General features: G+C 39.2%; 1 protein-coding gene across 3 annotated transcripts in view; it reads right to left on the bottom strand.

Moving 5' to 3' along the window:
- The window catches only part of SRGAP1 (SLIT-ROBO Rho GTPase activating protein 1), a 287,997-nt gene that overhangs the window by 67,921 nt on the left and 200,508 nt on the right, over positions 1-19,568 (bottom strand). For all 3 annotated transcript variants that reach the window (XM_045464974.1, XM_045464975.1, XM_045464976.1), the window contains exons 7-8: positions 7,645-7,866; positions 5,335-5,436 (exon numbers count right to left, since the gene is read on the bottom strand). In XM_045464974.1, coding sequence (XP_045320930.1) covers positions 5,335-5,436; positions 7,645-7,866 — 324 coding nt within the window. The remainder of the gene's footprint in view (positions 1-5,334; positions 5,437-7,644; positions 7,867-19,568) is intronic.

Here is a 19,568-nt window from a genome sequence, read left to right as displayed (position 1 = left end):
GGGCTGTCAGTTTATTACACAGTGTTGCAAATTAATTGAGGAATCACAGCTTTCTCTCTTTTCCATTCCCTTCAAGGGGATAAATGTACTATAACTTAGAAGAAACTCATTTTATACATGAGATTTTAGTCATAGCACTGAAGTAAAATGCTTACGGAAACTATTTTCTGGACAAATATTGGGACAACTGGTCTGAAAATCGGGCAAACTACTTAAAAACTAAGGCTGTACTAAAAATACGAAAGGTATAATCGCTCTAGTTCTACAATTCATTCTCCTTTTCTTTGGCTGTGTGTAGGTAAAGGACGGAAAGAGGAACTCTAAGAAAAGGGAAATGTAGTTGTATGGGGGAATTACTCCAGAGCTAGCTTTGAAAGAAAGGAGCAAAGAGAATGTCCCCTAAGCTGAAATCCCTGTAACAGATGTTAAAAACGAACTTTAAGAACATGTGTGAGATGGTGTGACATTAGATTGGGACACGTCTGGAGAATATTTATAGTGACAAAGGTACAGATGATTATTCAGATGTAAGTTGCTCTGAAAATGTTGTGTTTAAAAGTAATGTTTACTAATGTTTCAAATAAAAAACTTAAAGAAAAAGAAAACAAGGGACACCTGGGTGGCTGAGTCAGCTAAGCAGCCAACTCTTGATTTCAGCTCAGGTCATGTCACAGTTTGTGGGATGGAGCCCTAAGTAGGGCTCTGCACTGACAGCACGAAGCCTGCTTGGGATTTTCTCTCTTTCTCTGACCCTCCTTTGCTTGTGTGCGTGTGCACGTGCGCGCACACACGCGCGCGCACACACACACACACACACACACACACACAAACACATTCTAATAACAACTAAAAAAACAAAACAAAACAAAAATGGGAATAAAGCGTGGGCAGCAGGCTCTTTGTTAATTCCATGTGCACAACCCACAGTGGCACTAATAAATATTTGTCGGCCAGCCGCCTGGAACTTGAAATCGTGAAGATTGAGGTACCAGGGATAGGAGAGTGTAGCATAATGAGACTGAAGGCTCATTTTAAAAGGCTTGCCCTGTAAAGTTGTGAAGTGACAAATTATAAATGGGTATCCACCCCAAATGCAGTCAAGCCCTTCTCAAAACTTATTCAGCTTTTACTATGTGCGAGTATCCTGAGGTCATTTCACAAATGCTTCTCTTTGTTCCAAGGCCTGTGCTGCAAGCTCAGATATCTTCAAGGGCCAAGGAAGTGATGAAAACGAGGCAAGCGGGCTGAGTGGGCAGCATGGCAAATAGGAAGCACATGCTCTGTGTCTAAGCGGAGCATCTTAGCTCAAGCCAGTCATCACCTCACAGAAATGCAGGTCTAGTGTGATCAGACTTTCTAATTGTTTATAAGCTGGAAATAGATATTTTCACTCCCAACTTCTAATTTAAAATTTTTTTAATGTTTATTTGTTTTTGAGAGAGAGAGAGAGAGAGAGAGAGAGAGAGAGAGAGAGAGAGAGAGAAAATGAGAGAGCGAGAAGGGAGGGGCAGAGAGGGAGACAAAGAATCGGAGACAAAGAATCCAAAGCAGGCTCCAGGCTCTGAGCTGTCAGCACAGAGCCCAACACGGGGCTTGAACTCACGGACTGTGAGATCATGACCTGAGACAAAGTCAGATGCTTAGCTGACTGAGTCACCCAGGTGCCCCCAACTTCTAATTTTTAAATGACAGCAACTAAGCTTTAAAAATCAAATGCTGTGGAGCAAACAAAATGTATCCATGGCCTGTAGGCTCTTAGCATGCAAATTCCCTTCTAAGAAGGCTTCCTACAGTTTTGAATGGTGCCCATTATTTGTAGTTGTTTAAAATTTGGTGAAAAGGTTCGTGTTCTATTTAGCTACACTGTCCATGCTTTTGTAAACTTGGATGAAATTCCCTTTCAACTTCTATCTCTTTGCTGGGCAGTCATTATTATTTTTAGTTAGCCAAACTCTCTCCAGTGAATTCTGGACTTTGTGTATAGCTGTTTGTGCAGAGGCAGAGAATTATACAGAATTATACATGTTTCTTTACTTGTATACTTTGATCTGATAGTGACAGGTCACTTTTCTGACCTCTATCAGTGGAGGTCTGCCTCTATCAGAGGCAGATTCTCTATTTCTGGTAGAGAAAAGTGCTATACAGGACTCCAAAATCGGCAACGATTGCAATTTTTTCCCACGTCCCGGCTCTTATTTTTTACATGATACAAATGACTTGTTATGGTTTGGCTCTCATGCTAGATAGATGCTAACTGTGACGTTCATCTCTGTACTCTCCGCACCTGGCAAAATACGGGAAACGTAGAAGTTGTTGAACAAATATTTATTGTACTGAAATGAACGGACCCACGGTAACAAAACCCCTCAAGTCAGCTCTCAAGGTCTCTCATCATCTGACTTGAGCTTCACCTTTGGCTCTTCCTCAGGGAGGACCTGGACGATGACCAAATTGCTCTGGGAAACCAAGGTTCCTCCAGGGCATCTTGAAATATAGTGAAACATTGTTTCCTCCTTCTATACCAATGGAAATCTATCGATTGTCAAAAATTCAATTTAAATCTTCCTTTCAATGGGAATCCCATTCCTTGACCATGAATTTGTTCCATATCCAACAGATCATAAACCACTAGTCATGCTCATCAGAAACCTCAAGACAACCTAATTCATTTGTTACTACAATAAATCTTTTTTTTTTTTTTTTCAACGTTTATTTATTTTTTGGGACAGAGAGAGACAGAGCATGAACGGGGGAGGGGCAGAGAGAGAGGGAGACACAGAATCGGAAACAGGCTCCAGGCTCTGAGCCATCAGCCCAGAGCCCGACGCGGGGCTCGAACTCACGGACCGCGAGATCGTGACCTGGCTGAAGTCGGACGCTTAACCGACTGCGCCACCCAGGCGCCCCACTACAATAAATCTTTTAATTCTCAGAAAGCACTGCCTGCCACTATCAGCAGGACACTGCTTTTCTATGTTGTGCCCAAAAGGGCATACGTGAAGGGTCAAAAACTCAAAGGCCTGCAGAAGCCAAACGGGCGACAGAAACGAACAGTCCAATGGAAGAAAACTGGGAGCTGAATGGCTATGGCAAAGTGGAACTCAAGTACCCCAGCTCTTCCCTTTGTGAGGCAATCTGGGGTCAGTCACCAGACTCTCATTTTTAACAGGCAAAAACTGTGGCAGGCAAACAAAACAGGTCTCTGGGCTGCCAGTTTTGACCCTGGGCACAACACATTCTTTTCCTAGAGTTTAGAGGTTGTTTCCAAATAAAACAGCAGGAGGATATGCAAAAACAAAAACAAAAACAAAAACACCACCACAACAGGAAGTCATTAGACATACAAACTGTAGGTCTATCAGGATCCAATAAACTGCATTAGGCAAGTATTTTGTGATGCCTCCACAAAACTCTAAGCTCTAAAACACTTCAAGAAGAGCAATAAAGGCTCATTTGTGGGACTTTACACAGCAACTGAAGACTTCATCACATGGCTGCATCTTAAACACACATGTTTGAATAAGGGGTGGTTTGGTTCTTCTAGAAAGAATGGAAGCCAGAAAGCTGCAACGCATTTTGACCAAACTATACTGGTCTAGAAACACATCACTCTTTCTGAACAGAAACAAGTAACGTGTTCATGTAGCTAAAAACATCCCAGTGGGATTAAAATAAAAGAGGGTACACCAAAGTGAATTTTGGTAATTCATTTCATCAAGGTGAATTATTATTGTTTTCTTTTTCTATCTCACATTCCTTCCTTTCAGGAACTGTCTCTAGAAAAACATGTTTCTGTTGGAGCTGTCAGCCAAAGGGCTCTATGAATGAGCACAATATGTAAGGTGATCAATGACAGAATCCCATTTCTTGCGTGTATTGGTTGGTCCAGAAGTATGCATGACTTAACTCAGGACAATAAAGGATCCTAGTTCAGGGATAAGGACAGTGGGATGAGGTGAGATGGCAAGCTATAAGACCATGTAGCTTTGGCTATCCCAATTTGAGGGAAAACAACTACCGACACATACGAAAATACAACTTCAGAAAACTAGAAAGTTTATGAAAGAAACTGAAGAAGACACAAAATAATGGAATTCCATGCTTATGGACTGGAAGAACAAATATTGCTAAAATGTCGACACTACCCAAAGCAATGTACATATTCAATGCAATCCCTATCAAATACCTATCACTTACGCTAAGCAAAATTAGAGAAAGACACAAATATATGATTTCACCCACATGGGGAATTTAAAAAACAAAACAGATGCACATAAGGGAAGAGAAGCAAAAATAACATAAAAACAGAGGGGGAGACAAACCATAAGAGACTCTTAAATACAGAGAACGAACTGAGGTTTTCTGGTGGGGTGTTGGATGGGGGTAAGGGCTAAATGGGCAAAGGGCATTAAGGAGGACACTTGTTGGGATCAGCACTGGGTATTATATATAAGTGATGAATCACTAACTTCTATTCCCGAAATCATTATTATATGTTCACTAACTTGGATTTAAGTTGAAAAAAAAAATACAACTTCAAAGTAATGAAAAGAGAGATTCCTGATAATATCATCGGAACACAGATCCAATCATTCCCGAGGCTATGCAAACATTGACCACTAAATAAACTTTCTGACTTGAGTAAGTTTGATTTGGGTTCCTGTAAATGATAACTGAGAGCCTTAGAAACATATGCAGTTCATATTTTATTTAACAAGAATGTGGATCCAATTAAATTAATTTCAGAAACAGGCAGCTGAATTGTATGACTGCTTTCTGGTTCGACATATATTTATAATTCACATTTTATGTTCTATCCATTTAAATCCAGTAATGTCAGCAAATAAATAGTTTCCTATTCTCACTCAAGTGCTATTTTAAAATAGGATTTCTGTACTAATTGTATAAGTACTGCCATGTTCAGTACCAAAAATTTAGAGAACACATAAAAGCAAAGTACTAACTTCCAAAAAAGTTAGGATTAAATTAACACGTCAGTCAAAAGTTTTATTTCACACACTATTGTATATTCTTGGACCCATGTTGAGTTTAATCATTTATGGGAACTGTTTTCCACATGAACTATGAATTTAAGAATAAAATGTGTGTTTTTTCATGAGTATGCAGTGGATCCCTGGTGAAGAATTCATCTCTGGTAGACTACAGAATCTTTGCATTCATCCTCTACAAAGAGAGTATTCTAGGAACCACGATTTAGCTAAAAATGCCTGATGAAGAGACGCATTTGGAATACTAAATATGCCTAGGTCACGAGCACATGCCTTCCAGTCCCATTAGAATTCGGATTCCCTGCGGGGCAGAGAGTATACTCACCTCCTCATTCTCGATTTTCAGCGTGGCCAGCCGGGACTGCAGCTGCTGGTACCTGAGCATGAGCTCTGCCTGGACTGGTTGCTGAGCGCTGACCTGACACACCTGATGGGGAATCAGAAACCGCAGTTATAACAGGACCAGCAAGCCACCCTCCAGAGGCAGGGTTCTCCTGCTCAGATGCTGCACGAGTCACACTGACCCGCTCAAGATTCCAATTACGTATTTCCTTCCAAGAGGCGCTTCGACACTTCAGTTTTAAACACGGACTTGCTATGTCAGGGGCAAGGGCAGAACGCAGCTGTGGGGCCTGGGGATGGATCACTGGGAAGACAGCAGCTGCAGGAAGCTTCACTCTAAAAATGGGGCACTTGCTGGAGTGTGAGCTCTGATCTTGAGGTCTCATTTGTGGGAATTCTGAATGACTATGGGGCAGGCGGCAGAAGGCAGAGTGCAAGGGATGATCCAAACGAACCACACAGGCAAAAGGAGGGGAGGCCACAGAGCCTCCTAGTGACAGTCAGACGGGTACCTGTGTAACGTTACTAACCCTCAGCTTCCTCATCTGTAAAATGGGGATAACAGGAGTTCCTACACCGTGGGATTGTGGTGGGGATGGAATGAGTTAATGTACACAAAGCACTTAGAACACTGTCTGGCACACAGTAAAAACTCAGAAGACATAACTATTATCATCTTTTAACCATGGCTTGCTTTACCAACATCGGCCACATCATGTGATTTCATCATGAACGTGAAGAGGCCCCTTGTAGTCTTTGGCAGAAAGATATTTTGGCTATGGTCTCAATTACGGTTAAGGTCACAATTAGAGCCTTTTAATTTTATTATATTTAGCTCATTAAAATTGCACCAGAAGCAAAATCGTTTCTTTTCGTCTTCCTTGTCATAGAAATGCTCCAGCAGATGGGGGTTTCCTTTAATGGAGTCTCCAAAACATCACAGAAATTATTGCTCCCTGGCAGAACAGGCCATAAAAAAAAGGGCAACTGACTCATTTTATTAAAAATAATAATAGTAAAAAAAAAAAAAAAAAAAAAGGAAAAAGTACTAACCCAACTGAAGTCACTTATTTGTGATATTTTATCATTGTGTATATTTGACATATCCATAACTAAAAAATATAATGGTAATCATTTGGTTTTGGAAACACAACTCTGGGTAGGATAAGCCACCTCCCTGTCAAATACACGTGCTATTGGCAGAAAAACTGCTCACCATTTCTAATCGAGTATTTTACTCTATCAAACCGAGCAAATATAATATTAGGTTAGAAATGCAGCATGCGCACATATAACTTGTAAGTATTAACACTAGGTGTCTCAGAAAAAAAAAAGATGACGTTGAAGAAATCTGTCATGGCTATTATATCTATTTTTAAAACCATACTGTCACCACAATGAGCTAAAATTGAGTTGTTAATCTTTGAGTATTGTTTTGCACAGCTGGGATACCAAGTGCTGTATAGCGTGCTCATTAATTGGGTCTTCTTGTTTTCCCAGCCGCAGACAATAAAATATACCACTGTAACTCATGAACGGATTAGGTGGATTTTTTTTTCCCCTTGGGTAAAATAGGACAGAAAGCTAAATTCATATAAAGAACCCAAGATACAATATATCATGTCTAATGTTCATTTTACCAGTTTGGAGACAACTACAGTCTTAAATAAATGTTCTGTATTTTTTCCCCCTCTCTCCCATTCTCCTGCCATTTACAATTATTTTTCTTTGTGAAAATCTTTAAATCAAGATCACAGGGAGTCTTCAGGTAGAATAGTTCGTTCTGAATTTAAATTGGAATGTCTAGAGGTAGAGGTAGGACGAACTCTGAGATGGGTTAGTGCTTACAAAAAACTGAGTTTGCACCGAGGTTTGGCCTTTGTAGGCATTTCACCCAAAGGTGGTAATGGCTGATATTAGCATATAACTATGCTAAGATCCCATGCAAAGGCAGGAGAGAGAAAACAACTGAGAATTCTGACAACTGGTGGGGTACAGCATGTGAAGAGTACCGTAAGTCAAAAGACAATTCATTAATTTTAAAACAACCAATTACTGGGGCACCTGGGTGGCTCAGTTGGTTAAGCATCTGACTTCTGCTCAGGTCATGATCTCATGCTTCCTGAGTTCAAGTCATGCATTGGGCTCCCGGTTCTCAGTGCAGAGCCCACTTTGAATCCTCTGCCTCCTTCTCTCTCTGTCCCTTCCCCACTCGTACTCTCTCTCTCTCTCTCTCAAAAATAAATAAACATTATAAAAAAAAAATATATATATATATATATCAACCACTGACCTCATCACCCATGTGAGACTGAAACTCAAACTTCATCGGTGGACAGAATGCTGCAGGGTACATCTCCATGAATCTCTGTTTATCACTCCGGGGCTCCAAATTGTCAACTGCATTCTCAATAATGTCTAAGCCTTCATGTCTGGAAGTTTCAAGATTATACTCTGCAGAGAGGTATGTTCTCAGGGCTCTGTTCAGACTTGCATGGTAGCCAAGATCACAGCACTTAAAAAATAAAAGAACACCATATATGAAAATTAACTCAAAATGGATCAAAGACCTACACGTGACAACTACAACTATAAAATACTTAGAAGAAAACACAGGAGTAATCCTTGATGACCTTGCATTAGGCATTGGTTTCTTGGATACAGCATCAAAAGCACAAGCACCAAAAGAAAAAATAAATTGTTTGAAGACTTTTGTGCTTCAAAGGGCACTATCAAGTAAAAAGATAACCCACAGGATGGGAAATTTTTTTGCAAATCATATCTGATCTAAAAACTTGGTATCCAGAATATATAAAGAAATCCTACAACTCAATAATAAAAAGACATATAGCCCAACTAAACAACGGGCAATGGAATTGGACAGACATTTCTCAAAAACACATACAAATGGTCAACAAGCACATGAAATGATGCTCAACGTCATTAGTCATCAGGGAAATGCAAATCAAAACCACAAAGAGATACCACATCACACCCTCAAGTATGATTATAATGAAAAAGACAAATAACAGGCATTGGGGAGGATGTAGAGAAACTGGAATTTTTATACACTGCTAATGGGAATGTAATATATTGTAGCCTCTTTGGAAGGGTCTGACAGTTCATCAAAGAGTTAAACACACAGTTAACATATGACTTGGCAATTCCATTTCTAGTAATACATACAAGAAAAGCAAAAATAAATTCCAAAAAAACTGGTACATCAATGTTTAAAGCAGCATTATTTTTTAAAGTGTTTGTTTATTTTTGAGAGAGAGAGAGAGAGAGAGAGAGAGAGAGAGAGAGAAAGAGAATGAGTGGGGGAGGGGCAGAGAGAGAAGGGATAGGGGATCCACAATGGGCTTTGTACTGACAGCAGAGAGCCTGATGTAGGGCTTGAACTCACGAGGTCATGAGTGGGATCATGACCTGATCCAAAAGTCGTGAGATCATGACCTGAGCCAAAAGCTGGACGCTTAACTGACAAAGCCACCTAGGTGCCCCTAAACCGGTATTATAAATAATGGCTGAAAAGTGGAAACAACCTAAAAATGTCCAACTAATTGACAAAACTAAACATTATCCAGTCATACAAAAGAACGAGGTACTGATAACATGCTACATCATGGATCAACCTTGAAACATTATTTTAAGTGAATGAAACCAGCCATAAGAGACCACACCTTGTAGGATTCCATTTATATGAAATGTCCACAGTAGGTAAATCTGTAGAGACAGAAGGTAGATTAATGGTTGCTAGGGGATGTAAAAACTGGGGTGATGGTGGTGGCTAAGGGGTATAGGATTTCTCTTTGGAGTAATGAAAATATTCTGTAAAGGACTGTGGTGACAGCTACACAACTCTGAATATACTACAAGCCAACTGTAGCCTTTTAATAAGTGAACTATATGGTATGTGAATAATATCTAAAGAAAGCTGTTAAAAAATAAAAGCAAAAGCAAATACTGAAAGGAAATAATAAAAAATAGCATTTAAGGTTATTTGTGCATACTGATCCTACGATTTTTTTGAAATCCATGTAGGATGCAAACATACTAACTGTAATGTTTTGGATCTGCATAATTTACTGAAGACTCAATAATAATCTGTACTCTTTCAGAAGTGAGAAAACAGCTTTGAATCTGCCAAAAAAGTTCAGGAATGCCTTCTTTCTTATCCCCAGAACAAAATTTGTAAATAAGAAATGACTGCCAAAGTCCTTTTATCAGAGAGAGAATTTGGGGATTCTTAAATCTTCACTATCTTTAATTTGTATTTGCATTTATTTTCTTCATGTTGCATTTTAAGAGAATACAATTTTAAAAACATAACTGTGGATGTGGGTGCCTGTGTGTCTCAGTCGGTTAAGTGTCTGACTTCAGCTCGGGTCATCTCGCAGTTTGTGAGTTTGAGCCTCACGTCGGGCTCTGTGCTGACAGCTCAGAACCTGGAGCCTGCTTCAGATTCTGTGTCTTCCTTTCTCTCTGCTCTCCTCCATTAATGCTCTCTTTCTCTCTCAAAAATAAAATAAACTTAAAAAAAATATAACTCTGGATATTGGTCAGCTATAAATTATTGGAAGAATTTTAAATTTGTACATAAAAGCAATATAAATCTCCTAAAGAGGGAGTGGTTTTAAAAGGTACAAAACCAGGTCATCCCTATATTGTTCTAATGCAATCCAATCAATTCAATTTGATTCAGTTTAACCTAGTAATTAGATGTCTACTAGGTGCCTGGGAATTTGCTAGGCTCCAGGAATACGAAGACTGGAATACAGTAAAATGTAATTTCCATTCTCAAGGAATTCGAATATAAGTTGTCCATTACTTTGCTACTAAAAGAACACTAGAGGGGCACAAACGAAGTAACATCCACCAGGATATGAACCATCAGATCTGTTTTTTTTTTTTAATTTTTTAATGTTTATTTATTTTTGAGACAGAGCATGAGCATGGGAGGGGCAGAGAGAGGGAGACACAGAATCCGAAGCAGGCTCCAGGCTCTGAGCTGTCAGCACAGAGCCTGATGCAGGGCTCAAACCCACGAACCACAAGATCATGACCTGAGCTGAAGTCGGACACTCAGTGGACTGAGCCACCCAGGTGCCCCCATCACATCTGTTTTTATGAAGGTACAGATTCAATCACTGACCTGTCCTTTGAAATGTCAACATATTTACTTCTACCCTCACACTCCAATTTCAGAATTGTTAAATTTGGGATTTTTCTATGAAGACATTATAAAACCTTGCTGTTCAGAGTGTGGTCTATAGACCATCAGCATCACCTGAAGCTGATCAAAAATGCAGAATCTAAGGCCCCACCCCTGATCTGCTGAATTATAATCTGAAGTTAAAAAAAAAAAATCTACAGGGGATTTATACATACATTAAAAGTTTTCAGAAGCACTACACTAAAACACTGATTTAAAAAAGGTCCTGTAGGGCACCTGGGTGGCTCAGTCGGTTAAGCATCTGACTTTGGCTCAGGTCATGATCTCACGGTTCGTGAGTGTGAGTCCCACATCAGGTAAGCTCAAGCTTGGGGTTGAGCCGTTTGGGGTGAGCATGAGCCCCACTTTGGATGAACACAAACCCCGCTTCAGTTGAGCTCCCCTTCTTTCTCTCTCCCTGTGCCTCTCTGCCCCTTGCTCACTTGTGCTCTCTCTCTCTCTCAAAAAAATAAATAAATAAAAGGGACTGTAACCCTTCCACTGGCGGTTATTTCTACTAGTGGGCAAGAGAATATCCTTGATTAAATATTATTTGACTTAAAAAATCAGAAAAAGGCTATGTCACATTTACAAATGCAAGCAGAATACAGTTGTGAAATGCAGCAGTCTCATCATTGATAAATTTCTAGCGGAATCGGCTGCACTCAAATATAGAGAATGATCTTCAGTTAATTAAAAAATTCTAGTTTCAGGTGAACAAAGTCCTCTTTTATTCCTTTTGCGCCTCAAAATCCATAAAGGTTCTGTGTAGCCGTTTTATACACATCAGAGGGACCAAAAAATTATTCCACCTTTCAGTAATACCTCATCTTGTGAAAACAGGAATTGGGAAAGGAAACGGCCTCATTTCTTTGAAATGTACTTGTGCTTCAAAACATACCACTATTCTGAAAGAAGACAGATTCAGCTTGATTATAATGAAGCTGCTTTATTTTAGGAGTACTGATCTCAGTGGGAGTTCATGGAAAATTGATATTAAGAGGAAGAAACAACTTAGAGAAAAGCACCCTCCACACAAACCAAGTGTCTTTTCAACAGAGAAAGGAAGAACAAGGGGAAAAGAGAAAAAATAAAGAAATTCAACCACCAACTACCTAATTGAGGTAGAGTTCTGAAAAATACATGTTAAGTTTGTATTAGTCCCAGACTTAAACTCAAATTTCTAAGAGTTGCTTCTTTGGGGGAGTAAATGTCAAAGTTAGGAAAGCACGGTGCATGCTTCGGCATCTAACTGGGGCCAGGTGGATTTGGTAGGTCTGGACCTAGTAAGGCAGGCTGGCTTTCAGCTGCGGTTTCCTAAGAGGCTGGGGAGAAGTATGCGTGTGACTTCACACCCAATCCAGAAGGACTCCCCAGGTGTCTTCTGGATTTTGAATGCTATACCTCACCATGGAGGCTTCTGTGATGAACTTGGTGGACAATAGCCTTCTCTGATCCCTAGGGAGCTTATCAGTCTAGAAGATCACTTAATTAGCATGCTTCTGTTACTTCTGATATGCAGCATTGTCTATGCTCTAGGTTTTTCACGCATCCTGGACTTTAAAAGAAATAAAATTCTCTTTCAAGGTCTCCTGAGACAGCAAAGCCAGTCACAGAATCGTCTCTTTTCTAAACTGGAAGCTAAATGACACTGGATATGTTAAGATTCACGATACTTGGTTAAAAGGCCTCAAGTAATTCTATGGAGCTTATGAATTATTAATGACGATAAGAAAAGCCAGCTTCTGCACAAAGAGTTGAGTTATAACCCAAGTGCCTTTCATGATGAAAATACATAAGAAACCAGTAAGATATTTCATGAAAACAAAACAGTGTTGTTCTGATGGGTGGAAACCTGAATGGACACATAAAATTATGGATTAAAATTGGGGAAGGAAAGAGTGTTGGAAGTAGAAGAGTATTCGTTTTCTAATATCCTAAGAGCTGTCAAGACATATCCTACTAGGTATTAGTCTAAATCACCACAGTAAGCTAGCTTCTTTAGGCAAAGGGTTGCAAATAGTATCAGAAGTAAAGATGAAATCCAGGTTTTGAGAACTGTGACAAACACTTCATCTTGCTCCAAAGGCTGAGAGGTTGGCTGATATATACTTGGTGGTTATACAGTCAGGTATAAATGGATCCCAGCTATTCAGGGAGAGAATTTGTTTGTATAAACTCTTAGGACATGAGAAGCCCTACTGGGCAGAAGTTTGGTCCTAGATGGGAGTGAAGATAACGGCACTCCAAAGGAAACAAGTCCTACACGTGTTTTCGGAATAGTAATAGCCAATATCATTCGCAGGGCAGCCCCAAGCTCCTAGGTGACTGCAGGTGTCATGAGAATGGAGAGAGAAGGAACTCTTCCGCAGAAGTATTCTACCTTAACTTCATCATTCCTGCCTCCACCAGAGAGGCTTCCTTGATCTTTTGTCCTGGGTCCTGTCTCTGGCTTTTTAATTAATAAGCTTTGGCTTTGACCATTCCAGAGTCGTGGGTATTGGGTAACGACTTGGTCTACCCCTTACTTTGAGTCTTTCTACAGTAGTGCAACCTGAGCAAACAATTGCAAAAACGGTTTTCACATAACCCAGGACCAGAAATAGGTAAGTTCACAGCTTTTTCAGATGTCAAATGAAGAAAGTTGATTTCTTCTGAATAAATTATCTTTGTCCCTTACTATTTTCCTCTCTAGCTATTCAGTACTTCACCTCAGAAACCACAACCTTGTTTTGTGAGAGATGGGCATCTTGTGGGACTGAACTGGATGTTTAAAATTCTACAGGCAACTTTTGCACACCTGCTCTCATGTCTGGGTTCCTGATGGTCCATAAAGAGCTGACAATTTAATTCTTGCTGCTGCTTTAATAACCACAGCCAAGCATTTAGCAAAACTTGTTTTGAGTTTCTTCTGTGCAACAAAAATGTCAAAATGGTACATCGAAATGGATACAAAGTAGGAAACAGGAGGAGAATGGAGGTTGCATATGCTTGAGCCAATGAGTAGGACCAATAATCCTTTGTGGCCTAATACATGTCCCGCTCCATGGGCACTTATTTTTCTCAGAGGAGCTGCCACCAGACGCATTTTATCTCCAGGACAAATCTCTGTAACCACCCTGAATCAAATCACAAAGAAGGAGAGAGAACAAAGCAAGCCCAGATAAATAGGTCAGGTGGTAAATGCTATGGAGAAGACAGAGGACTAGGGAGTGCTGGGGGAAAGGGTGTAGGTCTTTTATATAGGGCAGCTGGATGCGACATGAATGAAAAGAAGGAATCTGCAAAGCTCTGGAAGAGTGTCCTAGACAATGAGTAGAAAGGGCCCAGGCAGGAAAAAAGTTTACAGGAGTCTGGGGAACAGAGAGGCCAATGTACCCAAAGCATATGGTGACTAAAGAGGAAGTTGCAAAAGATGACACGGAGTGGCAGGTGGGCGCCAGTTCACATAAGGTCTTGGTGAATAGTTTAGATTTTATTCTAAAGACAATAGGAAGCCTTTGGAGAATTTTAAATAGGTATCAACAGGTCTGGTTTATATTTAATACTCTGGCTGCTTGGGAGGGGAATGGATTACTGATTAGAAGGTCTTAAGTGGAAGATGGGTAACATCTTAGAAAGCTAAGTGTAGGCAGGAGACGAAGAGATTTGTCTAGGAGACAGCACAAGCAGCAAGTTTTGGGATATTTAGGAGGTACAGATGACAGGATTTGCCGATGCATTTATATGTGAGAAATGAGAGCACTGGGTTTTTGGTTTACGCAAATGGGTGGAAAGGCGTGCCACTTGCTAAGGTGTAAAAAAATGGATAAGAAAAAGTTGTTATGTGCATGGAGAAGGATGACGATGAAAGGGGAAACGGAGATAAAAAGCTGAGCGTAGGACATGTTCAAGGTGCCCATTAGGCATCTGGTCAGAGATGTCCAGAAGGCAGTTGGATACAAATCTGAAGCCCTGCAAGATGATCAGGACTGGTGACAGAAATCCAGCAGCCATCAAGGCAAGGGACCAAGAGGTAGAAAGCCAAGGACCATGCCTTAGGCAACTTTCAACATTCACAGCCAAGATGGAACAACCAGCCCTAGAGACTTAGAGCAGCCTGTGCTGCAGGTGGAAAACGGGCGGGTGCAGTTTCCTTTAACAAAGCCCATGGCATCTCCATCGGAAGGAACTTTTAAAGCCATCTACTTTAGTCATCTAACTCATTTCAGTTTTTAAATCCCCTTTCAATCACAAAAGGATAAAAACACACAAATCAGTTTACATGATAACTACACTATCCTAACCCATTTACCATGATCTCTCTATCATCTTCCTAATAGGAGTTCAGGTCAAATGGGGGCTGCAGTATTCCAATTTGGCAGGTTTTCATGGATAAATCTTAATACTATTATGTATGGGCATACGTCAAACTAAGAAAAATCTGAACTCTGAATAAGCTGCTTTTTAATTAAACACATGTCTCTAGAGACAAAAGGATAAGGCTAAAAGCTTTAGCACAGAGGATTACTTAAAAATGATAAAGTAAACACGACATGCAGTATATGATGTAATCTAATTTCAATTTCACTCTGTATAAATGGCTAATAAAATACACGACAGATATCTTTACCAGGAAAATTAGTTGCAGGAGGGGATTATTCTGTTGCAGTATTCCATAAGAGTAACAAAGATTTATCCTTCATATGACAAGGTGACCTGCACACTTTTACAGGGAGTAATTTGAAACTGTGAAACTATACCAAAAGATGACAAATACTTTATTATTACTGGGCAGGAGCCATGGGACAAAGTACCAATGGAATTCTACTGTTGAGGACTGTGTTCCTCTGAATACCTTTTGAGGATGGACTGAAAGAGGCCACATCACCAGTTGTTTTAAGAATTCCAGATATAGGGGCACCTGGGTGGCTCAGTTGGTTAAGCGTCCGACTTCCGCTCAGGTCATGATCTCACAGCCTATGGGTTCGAGCTCTGCCTCAGGCTCTGTGCTGACAGCTCAGAGCCTGGAGCCTGCTTCAGATTCTATGTCTCCCTCCCTCTCCGCCCCTCCCACGCTCATGCTCTCTCTCTCTCAAAAATAAACATTAAAAAAATTTTAAGAATTCCAGATATATAGAAGGCTGAATTTGATTACAGATCTAGGTATTATGGGAAATGAGACTTGTGCTCTCCTCTCTTTTCTCTTAGCAAATTATAATCACTTGAAAATCTCCACATTCAATTACAAATATTTGTTGCCTGCAGGATTTTACTTCTGGGTTGCAATGCATCCCAATTATAACAGAATTAGTTACAGTCTTTTGTTTTCTTGGGTTTTGTTTTTTTTTGTTTGTTTGTTTTTTTGTTTTTGTTTTTGTTTTTTTTTTTTTGAGAGAGAGAGAGAAGAGGAGAGTGTGTGCATGTGCGTGCACAAGAGCAAGCAGGGGAGGAGCAGAGGGAGAGGGAGAGAATCCCATGCACATTCCACACCCAGAGCAAAGCCTGACATGGGGCTTGATCCCACGACCACAAACAAGATCATGACCGGAGCTGAAACCAAGTGTGGGAAGTTTAACCAAATGAGCCACCCAGGTGCCCCAGTTACAGTCTTTTTTGCACTCATTGTTGGGGATACTAATGATCATTATGTGAAATCTTTCACATAAATGTGAAATCTTTTATTTATAAAACTACAATCTATTTTCCTTTATAATTATGCCTTTATTCTCCCAAACCAATTAAATTTCCTTTGGCCAATATTTGCAATATATTCCTTATAACAATATTTATAATATATTTCTTATAATTTACATTTATGCTTAAAGTAACATAATAAACATCCTTTATTGTTGTGAAATTAACTATATTCCATTTGCTACCTGATTTCAAGCTAAGAGACTGTTACTCTGCAAACGAAAATTTACTTAGGACTTTCAGGGGAGAAACCATCTTAAACAGTCTTCTGCTTAAGTGACACTCTGGATTAACTAACAGTTCATTCTCTCAATCATAGGTCAGCAAGCTATGGCCAGTGGATTAAATCTAGCCCAAGGGCTGGATGTGGTAAATAAAGTTTGATTGCAACATAACCACACCCAATTGCTTACTTATCTATGGCTGCTTTTGCACTACGGTAATTGCGACAGAGACCATGACTCACAAGGCCTTAAGTATTTACTATCTAGTCCCTTTCAGAAAAAGCATGTCTACTTCTGCTCTAAAGCACAGTGACCAAGACCAAGGCCACTGTGAACACACACAGCCAGTAGGTGCTCTTTAATACTCTCGTACATTTTTTCTCCAACAATTCATCTGTATGTTTCCCAGTCGATTGTAAAATATGTGCAATTTGTATCTATTATAAATTTATTAAATATTATAAATCTACTAAAATAGGTATTAAAGGAGCCTGGGTGGTATAATAGGTGGCTGGGTGGCACCTAAGGGTTCCACTTTGGCTCTGGTCATGATCTCACGGTTCATGGGTTTGAGCCCCACATCGAGCTCCACGCTGATAGCTCAGAGCCTGGAGCCTGCCTTGGATTCTGTCTGTCTGTCTCTCTCTCTCAGTCCCTCCCCTACTCGTGCTCTGTCTCTTTCAAAAATAAATAATAAACATTAACAAAATTAAAAAAAAAAAGACTTAAGAGTAAACAAAATTGATACCAAATTAGGCAAAAGTTGTGCCAAATGCAAAATTGTGAAAACACTAAATATCCAGAGCATTTTTGTTCCACATTAAAGATCTCAGAAATAGAAACCACAACTACCCAGTAGATAAGCTTTGTACAAAAGAAGACTACTCAGAGCTCTATGAAAAGAAAAATCATAATATTGTAAGACTGGAAAGTATAAGTACATTGGTATGCTTTACATTAATACTTAAGGCATGCTTTCATATTTTATTTTTCTTTTTTTAAATATAAAATGTGCCATACTTATGGAAAAGTGTGAAACATATATACTGCTTTTAAAGTCCCCAAACTCCTCTCCTAAATCACCTCATCCCTTCTCCCTAGAGATAACTGTATTTGCAGTACCCAAAAATGTCTAAACCTTGTTTGGTATACTATATTCAAATATTTCCAGTTGAACTAATACTTGGTTAACAACTGAGCCATCATTTTCTTCATTATATTACCTTCGATAAACTTCAGAGGTCTGATAGCTTACATTGTTAGTTTGAATTTGATCAAGTTCATTTACATACTAAATTTATAGAAGTGTTGTTTGCAGGGTAGAGTTCATCACAAAATTAAGTTAATAATTGCAACAAAGCACAACGGAGAATTTAAGATTTATTAAAAATAAATTCCAGAAGAAATCCAATAGCTATTACTTAGAAATAGAATGCTTCCACATCGATAGCCACTTCTCAGAGAGACAGAGACAAAGGTAAATTAATTCAAACTAACAGTGATAGGTAAAGGTGAAGTTTATAAAAAATAGACAAATTGGAATTATTAAATATATTTGTAAAAAAAACATTAGATTACCTTCAAATACACAGAAAAGACTTGAACTAGTCTATCAAAGTGTTACATTAGATTTTTTAGAACTGTAGTAATTAACAAAAGAGGATTCCATTGAATAGGGTTTCAAACAGTACGTGTGTAAAGTGATTAATCTGAAGTGCCTAAAAATATGTTATTCTTTAATTTACAACATTTTTTTAAAGGTTTATTTACTTAAGTAATCTCTACATTCAATGTGGGGCTCGAATGCACAACCATGACATGGTCAAGAATCGCATGCTCTTTCGACTGAGCCAGCCAGGCGGCCCTTTCATTTACATAATTAATTTGAACTCTAAAAAAGCATTTTGGGGGCACCTGGCTGGCTCAGTCGGTTGGCTGGGCATAACTCTTGATCTTGGCTCAAGTCGTGATCTCACAGCTTGTGGGATAGAGTTCCAAGATTTGGCTCTGCACTGGCAGCACAGAGCCTGCTTGGGATTCTCTCTCTCTGTCCCTCCACTTCCTCTGTGCACTCCCTCTCAAAATAAAAAAAAAGCATTTTGCTAACCAAAAATAAGTATACTTCCAAAATAATAGGCTCTAAATTCAAGAAGTTTTAGAATACCCTGTTTGTTGCAAGGGGAAAACACTGAACTCTGATGGAGCCATCAGAGTCACATTACCCCAAGCCAGTGATCAATTTTAGCATCATTACTGGTGGTTTAATCAGATGTTGTTACGTATCTACAGAAGACACAGCAACATAACCTACGGTGTAATCTGCTGCAAAGTGCTTAACTTGAATTTATCAAGCCTTTATATAACATTTACTTTGTAGGAAATGCAGAGAATAGAGAAACAGGTTAACTGACACCATAACGAATGGACACAAATCCAGAAGCTGAGATGTTCTGAGGAACAACTGTCCATGTCTCCTCAATAGGGGCTTTGTTAGATTAAAAAAAAAAAAAAAAAAACCAAAGGAACACATCACCCAGATGCAATATATGATCCTAAATTTGGTCTAGGTTAGACACACTAGCTATAAAATGTTTTTGGGGGGGTCATAATTAGGAATATGGTCTGGCCATTAGAGGAGTTAAAATTTTCCTAAACGGAAAATTTTCTGAGATGGATAGATGGAGATTACTGAAAAAAGTAGGTTAAAAAGCCGTATATAAAATATGCTTTCATACTCTTCTGGTATAAAAGTGTGTATGTGGGCACAAAAAAAGTCTACATTTTAGCAGTGATGATCTGGGGTGTTAAGAATGTGATCATGCTATTTTTGCATGTAATTTCTTCTAATTTTCTACAAAGTACATGTACTAATTCTGTAATAATAAGAGACTGTTTCAAAATACAAATTCTATGGGAAATGTGTATGACTGTTTTATACCAAGAGATCCATTCATCATGGTCTAGCGTAGGAAATTAATGAGAAGAGATATTATTGACACAAATAGAACGAAGGGAGGAATATATAAAAAAGGTCTCAACTTGAATTCTTAATTATTTACAATGCTTTGATTCAGTAAAGATACATTTAGCATCTTCCATGTC

The sequence above is a fragment of the Leopardus geoffroyi genome, chromosome B4 (genome assembly GCF_018350155.1).
Source record: "Leopardus geoffroyi isolate Oge1 chromosome B4, O.geoffroyi_Oge1_pat1.0, whole genome shotgun sequence".
In the NCBI taxonomy this organism is placed as follows: domain Eukaryota; kingdom Metazoa; phylum Chordata; class Mammalia; order Carnivora; family Felidae; genus Leopardus; species Leopardus geoffroyi.
Note: the sequence above shows the minus strand (reverse complement) of the source record. Positions and strands in the feature narration are given on the sequence as shown.